We start from the raw sequence: 7,160 nt of genomic DNA on the forward strand, positions 1-7,160 counted from the left end.
CCCCTTTCCAAGAAGTACTTGACCTTCAAATTTCAAGCCCTGTATGTCTTGATTTCCTGCTTCCATCATATGTTAGAAAACTCAGACTTGGCTACAAGTATATTATCTCTGTTACCTGATTTTAAAAAATTTTGTTTTCAAATCTGCAGTCTGTTCTGTGCCAACCCTGCATTGCAGAGAGATCTTTGCGTGTGATCCCAGTTTGGCTCCTTCAAACAGAGTCACTACGAACTGGCTTTTAACCGTATTTACTACAGAAAGCAGGGAGAAAACCCCCGCCAACCTAACCAGACTAGGATTGCTGGGCGACAAACCCCCAGGGCGGCTGAATCTTCCCGCAAGCCGTGCTGGGCGCTGTCCTTGGTGCTGCCGGCGCCATAGCGAACACAAGCGCCTTACCTTCTGCCCCTGCGGAAGTTTCGGACGTCCCCCAAACGTTAAGCAGAATGCAGCGCCTTATCCCACTTTTATAACAAATAAATACCCCAGCCCATCCGCTTTGTCCCCTTCCCGAAGACTTCAGGCTGATCGTTCCTCAAAGTCTTTTTGTTTTTCTCTTCTAGGCCCAACTCGGGGCCTGCGCTCATCTCGGGCTGCTTTAAGACAGGGAGTGGGGGAAGGGGAGGGAGGCAAGGGGCGACGAGGCTGGAGGAGGGGCGGGAGGAAGGGGGAGGGGAGGAGGGAGAAGGTGAGGGGAAAGGCTGGGGGAAAAAAAGGTCCAGGAGGAAGGGGCTCTGAAAGAAGGGAGGAGTGAGTGGAGCTAAAGAAGGCTTAAAGTGGGAGGGCGAAGAGATGCCAAAAACAGGGGGAAGTGATTAAGCACAGAATACGGGTAAAGAAAAAAGTAATAGAGAAAGGGCAAAAGAAGAGAAAAGTGTAAGGACAAGAGTGCAGAAGGGAAAACACACACACACACACACACACACACACACACAAGGTGACCAGGGGGTCGTTAGAAAAGCTGCCCGAACGGCGGGAGAGAGACTAAACAAAGAAAGGACTTTGGGTGAATATTCCCACCAGGGTGTAAAATGCAATCTGAAGGTGAAGCGAAATGGAGAGGGGGACTGCGAGGAAAGACAGGTGGTCTGGCACCGAAAGAGGAGCTGGGGGGAGGGGTCGGGCCCAAGGCAGCGAAGTCCAGGGTCCGATGCGGCGTGGGCCCACGTGGAGCGGGCGCTGAATCACTGCTGGGCTCTCTTCACCCCCCATCCTCCCCCTCCTCTCCCGGCCGGGTGCCCGCAGTCCCCGCCTTCTCGGCCGCCGCCTCCACGGGGCGGGGCCCTGGCCCGGGGACCAGCCGCCGCGGCTATAAATGGGCTGCGGCGAGGCCAGCAGAACGCTGTGACAGCCACACACCCCGAGGCCTCCAAGATGAGCTACACGTTGGACTCGCTGGGCAACCCGTCCGCCTACCGGCGGGTGACCGAAACCCGCTCGAGCTTCAGCCGCATCAGCGGCTCCCCGTCCAGCGGCTTCCGCTCGCAGTCGTGGTCCCGCGGCTCGCCCAGCACCGTGTCCTCCTCCTACAAGCGCAGCGCGCTGGCCCCGCGCCTCACCTACAGCTCCGCCATGCTCAGCTCGGCCGAGAGCAGCCTCGACTTCAGCCAGTCCTCGTCTCTGCTTAACGGCGGTTCTGGGCCTGGAGGCGACTACAAGCTGTCCCGCTCCAACGAGAAGGAGCAGCTGCAGGGGCTGAACGACCGCTTCGCGGGCTACATCGAGAAGGTCCACTACCTGGAGCAGCAGAACAAGGAGATCGAGGCAGAGATCCAGGCGCTGCGGCAGAAGCAGGCCTCGCACGCCCAGCTGGGCGACGCGTACGACCAGGAAATCCGCGAGCTACGCGCCACCCTGGAGATGGTGAACCATGAGAAGGCTCAGGTACAGCTGGACTCGGACCACCTGGAAGAGGATATCCACCGGCTCAAGGAGCGCTTCGAGGAGGAGGCACGGCTGCGCGACGACACCGAGGCGGCTATCCGCGCGCTGCGCAAAGATATCGAGGAGTCGTCGCTGGTCAAGGTGGAGCTGGACAAGAAGGTGCAGTCGCTGCAGGATGAGGTGGCCTTCCTGCGGAGCAATCACGAGGAGGAGGTGGCCGACCTGCTGGCCCAGATCCAAGCGTCACACATCACCGTGGAGCGCAAAGACTACCTGAAGACGGACATCTCGACGGCGCTGAAAGAGATCCGCTCCCAGCTCGAGAGTCACTCCGACCAGAACATGCACCAGGCCGAAGAGTGGTTTAAGTGCCGTTACGCCAAGCTCACCGAGGCGGCCGAGCAGAACAAGGAAGCCATCCGCTCCGCCAAGGAAGAGATCGCCGAGTACCGGCGCCAGCTGCAGTCCAAGAGCATCGAGCTCGAGTCAGTGCGCGGCACCAAGGAGTCCCTGGAGCGGCAGCTCAGCGACATCGAGGAGCGCCACAACCACGACCTTAGCAGCTACCAGGTAGGAACCGCGGCTGCGCGGCCAGCCTGCGCCAGCGCCAGCGCCGCGCGCCCCCGACACTCAGGCCCGCGCCCCGCCGAGCTCTCCGCCGCGCTCCCTAGCGGCTGCCGGCCAGTGCGCGCGCGCGCGCGCGCGCGCCGCAGAGCCAAGTTGGAAGCTCAAAGCTTCCTCGCCCTTCGCATCCCCTCCGCCCTCCTCCCCGACACACCATCCCCAGCTCTAAGAGCCTTGGCCTTTTCCAAAACGTGCTTCTTTTCCTCGGAAGTTCTAGTTTTGTACGCTTGCGAGTTTCAAGTAGGAGGTATACATTGGGGTAGTTGATAAAGCAGCAACTTTAGGAGAGGCGTGAAGAAACTCCTGTATTCTCAACTTTTCCAGCTGCGACCCGAAGAATTCCCAAAATTGATTTCAAAGGGCTCAGATGGGAAGGGCCAGATCAGCCTTGGGGGTTCCCCATGGATGTTTGTTTCCTGCTGAGACGTTCTAGATCCACTGGTCCTAGTGCGTGACATGCCCAGGAAACGTCTAATCGTCTTATTGATTCTGTTTGTGAATTCCTTAGGTTTTTATTTTAAGTGGGGACTGGGTCTGGGAGTAGTACCCGAAGTAAGCCAAGCTGGAGGGAGTCGAAGGAGGGGAGGAAGCCGGAGGGGGTAGCAAGTGTTTTGCGAAAGAAGTGGCTGGAAGGATGAGTTTGTGGCTTTGTCGGTTTCAGGACACCATCCAGCAGCTGGAAAATGAGCTTCGGGGCACAAAGTGGGAAATGGCTCGTCATCTGCGAGAATACCAGGATCTCCTCAACGTCAAGATGGCTCTGGATATTGAGATCGCGGCGTACAGGTAGGGTGTTCACTGCGGACGTGGCCAAAGTACTAGCCGCACTGCAGAGGCCATGTTGGCAGAACCTTCACCACTTAAGTTAAAGCAAGTAGGTTGCAGGAGTCTTAACTCAGTGCCTGGTTTTGTTTCCTAATTAATAAGTAGTTGCTCTAAAAAATTGCAACTTTTATGCAGCTTAAAAAAAAAAAGTAAACAGTTAAAATAATGTATTTGAATAAAACGTGTTTTGAAGGAGAGCGCCGATTAATTTCAGTGCTTATGCTTAACCTTTTTTATTTTAGTGAAAAATACTTTCCGAATATTTGAAACAAAAACAGTTTTCAATTTTTTTTTAATATTTTTCTCTAGTGCTTTCAATTTTTCAACTTTATGATGTCAAGGACAAACACCAGGACATTTCATTTATCTCTTTCTTAGTCACAGCTTACTATTGCCATCATCTGGCTTGGAATAAATATAATTGGTAGAATATATATTTTTTATTCAGACTTCTGTTTCTAGATCTAGATAGACAGATAACCAGAGAAGGAGAAGAGAGAGAGAGATATATATATTATATATATAAACTGATGTCATCTTGCTGTTGATTAAATTGATAGGTGAAAATTCTTGGCTGAACAGTTTTATTTTCCCCAATAAAGTCATTCATATTACAAGAATAAATTGCAGTCAACTCAGAGGCATCTAAGTTTTCAAGAAAGGTGAAAAATTATATAAAACAGACATTTTATGATTAAAATTACAGACTAATTTATACAATACATATGGAGGAGCCTGGTAGGCTGCAGTCCATGGGGTCGCTGAGAGTCAGACACGACTGAGTGACTTCACTTTCACTTTCCACTTTCATGCATTGGAGAAGGAAATGGCAACCCACTCCAGTGTTCTTGCCTGGAGAATCCCACGGACGGAGAAGCCTGGTAGGCTGCAGTCCATGGGGTCACACAGAGTTGGACACGACTGAAGCGACTTAGCAGCAGCAGCAGCAGCAGCTATGACATAAATAGCCTGAATTCTGACGTATTCTAAATAGCTTTGTAAATTTTTTAAATATTATATTTGTTAAAAGACGTTTCGTATACACCTGAAAGTCCAAATGCTCAAGAAGGTGACTTTAAGGGGCTTTTGCAGAGCCTCTGGGGAGCTTATCAGCATATTCATGTTGCACCAAATGAGGACTGAGGCAGAGCTGAGAGTTAGTAGTTAGGGGTAGGGAGTGGACTGTTGGGTGTGGCTAGTTACTGCACTGGGTGATTGGCTGATTGTCCCTGAAGATCCTTCTCTGTCATTTAATATGACACAGTGGACTAGTGAAATGATAGTAAGTATTATGTCATGTGATTCTATTTATTCAAAGGTATCCACCACCTTATACATACTGTAATGAAGGTCACAAGGCCCAATGAGATTTTAATTACCTTTTGTCTTCTTTGACTCTCTCCTTAGGAAACTCCTGGAGGGTGAAGAGACCAGATTTAGCACATTTGCAGGTAGCATCACTGGGCCACTGTATACACACCGACAGCCCTCCATCGCCATATCCAGTAAGATTCAGAAAACCAAGGTAGAGGCTCCCAAGCTAAAGGTCCAACACAAATTTGTTGAGGAGATTATAGAGGAAACCAAGGTGGAAGATGAGAAATCAGAAATGGAAGAAGCCCTGACGGCCATTACCGAGGAATTGGCCGTTTCCGTGAAAGAGGAGGTCAAGGAAGAGGAGGCTGAAGAAAAGGAGGAGAAAGAAGAAGCCGAAGAAGAAGTTGTTGCTGCCAAAAAGTCTCCAGTGAAAGCTACTGCACCTGAACTTAAAGAAGAGGAAGGAGAAAAGGAGGAGGAAGAGGGCCAAGAGGAAGAGGAAGAGGAAGAAGAGGCTGCTAAGTCAGACCAAGCCGAGGAAGGAGGATCTGAGAAGGAAGGTTCTAGTGAAAAAGAGGAAGGTGAGCAAGAAGAGGAAGGAGAAACAGAGGCTGAGGGGGAAGGAGAGGAAGCCGCTGCCGAAGCTAAGGAGGAAAAGAAAATGGAGGAAAAGGCTGAAGAAGTGGCTCCAAAGGAGGAGCTGGCGGCAGAAGCCAAGGTGGAGAAGCCAGAGAAAGCCAAGTCCCCAGTGGCCAAGTCCCCAACAACAAAGTCCCCAACGGCCAAGTCCCCAGAGGCAAAGTCCCCAACAGCAAAATCCCCGACGGCCAAGTCCCCAGTGGCCAAGTCCCCGACGGCCAAGTCCCCGACGGCCAAGTCCCCAGAGGCAAAGTCCCCAGAGGCAAAGTCCCCAACAGCAAAATCCCCGACGGCCAAGTCCCCAGCAGCAAAGTCCCCAGCGGCAAAATCACCTGTGGAGGAAGTGAAACCCAAAGCAGAAGCTGGAGCTGAGAAAGGAGAACAGAAGGAGAAGGTGGAGGAAGAAAAGAAAGAAGCAAAGGAATCTCCCAAGGAAGAGAAGGCAGAGAAAAAGGAGGAGAAGGCAAAGGATGTGCCAGAGAAGAAGAAGGCTGAATCCCCAGTGAAGGCTGAGTCCCCAGTGAAGGAGGAGGTGCCTGCCAAGCCAGTAAAGGTGAGCCCAGAGAAGGAAGCCAAAGAGGAGGAGAAGCCACAGGAGAAAGAGAAGGAGAAGGAGAAAGTGGAAGAGGTGGGAGGGAAGGAGGAGGGAGGTTTGAAGGAATCCAGGAAGGAAGACATAGCCATCAATGGGGAGGTGGAAGGGAAGGAGGAAGAACAGGAAACTAAGGAGAAAGGCAGTGGGGGAGAAGAGGAGAAAGGAGTCGTCACCAACGGGCTAGACGTGAGCCCAGGGGATGAAAAGAAGGGCGGTGATAAAAGTGAGGAGAAAGTGGTGGTAACCAAAATGGTGGAAAAAATCACCAGTGAGGGGGGAGATGGTGCTACCAAGTATATCACCAAATCTGTAACCGTCACTCAAAAGGTCGAAGAGCATGAAGAGACCTTTGAGGAGAAACTAGTGTCTACTAAAAAGGTAGAGAAAGTCACTTCACACGCCATAGTAAAGGAAGTCACCCAGAGTGACTAATATTTGAGTCCATCGCAAAAAGGTTAAGCCATATGACAATTTCAAAAATGCATGTGATTGACAGCTTCAAAACAGAACGGGTTCTCCCATGGGGGCTCCAGACATTGTATTTTACTTTGTGCAATATGAAGGACCTGCATGCAAGCTCAGGGTGCTCCCCACCCCCAGTCTTTGGGTGATTCAAATGCATGATAACTGTCTGTACCTGGGGAATTGGCCAATTTCCTAAGCTGTTGGAAGGGGGGCACTCGGGGAATGTCTTGAGGTGTATTATGCAAAGAACCAACTGAGCCAAAAATAATAAATGAAACACAGAACTCTCTTAGCCTTAAGAAAGCTATATATGAATAATTATGTTTACCTCACTGGTGCATTTAAAAAGGACTTTTGTTCATGGGAGAACCTCGTTGACATGCACAGTTTGCAACTTTTAGTTGATTGATGTTAAACGTCACAGCAGTACTTGCTCAATAAAGGTCATATTGGAAACATAGTCAATTGTTTCGGGTTGTGTCATTTTGAAGTGAATTCTCCACTGTCTGACCCTTCTTTCCCTACAGCAGAATATTTGGGGGGCTTATGAACGACTTGCATTTCTTATCACTATTTCCCTGAGAGTGGTTACTGGAAAAACTGCTGAAAAAGGCATCTGTAAAAAGGTAAAAATAGGGGCATGGAAGTCTTCCATCTTCAAGTGTTCTGATGGAACTCAGAAAACCTCAAGGTAGGAGGGGCAAGAAAAGAGTCCTAACTTGCTCCTTGGAGTTGGGGCAAAAGGACTTCACTGCATTTATATAAATTTGTTCAGAAGACACAGGACTGGAACCTCTAACAGTCTTAAGAG

General features: G+C 50.6%; 1 protein-coding gene across 2 annotated transcripts; it reads left to right on the forward strand.

The window, feature by feature from the left end:
* The first annotated feature begins 1,330 nt into the window (after positions 1 to 1,330).
* Positions 1,331 to 6,809, forward strand: NEFM (neurofilament medium chain). 2 transcript variants are annotated; one of them, NM_001244145.1, is given in 3 exon segments: positions 1,331 to 2,454; positions 3,170 to 3,294; positions 4,741 to 6,809. In NM_001244145.1, coding segments are annotated over 3 exon segments (2,781 nt in total). In that variant the 5' UTR covers positions 1,331 to 1,374; the 3' UTR covers positions 6,317 to 6,809.
* Positions 6,810 to 7,160: the final 351 nt, after the last annotated feature.

The sequence above is a fragment of the Bos taurus genome, chromosome 8 (genome assembly GCF_002263795.3).
Source record: "Bos taurus isolate L1 Dominette 01449 registration number 42190680 breed Hereford chromosome 8, ARS-UCD2.0, whole genome shotgun sequence".
Taxonomy (NCBI): domain Eukaryota; kingdom Metazoa; phylum Chordata; class Mammalia; order Artiodactyla; family Bovidae; genus Bos; species Bos taurus.

Bases quoted from the DNA above. Each gene is read 5' to 3' on its own strand.
- NEFM (XM_010808063.3), top strand. From the start codon at position 3,218: ATGGCTCGTCATCTGCGAGAATACCAGGATCTCCTCAACGTCAAGATG. The intron at 3,295-4,740 runs GTAGGGTGTTCA...CTCTCTCCTTAG, and splicing joins ATTGAGATCGCGGCGTACAG to GAAACTCCTGGAGGGTGAAG.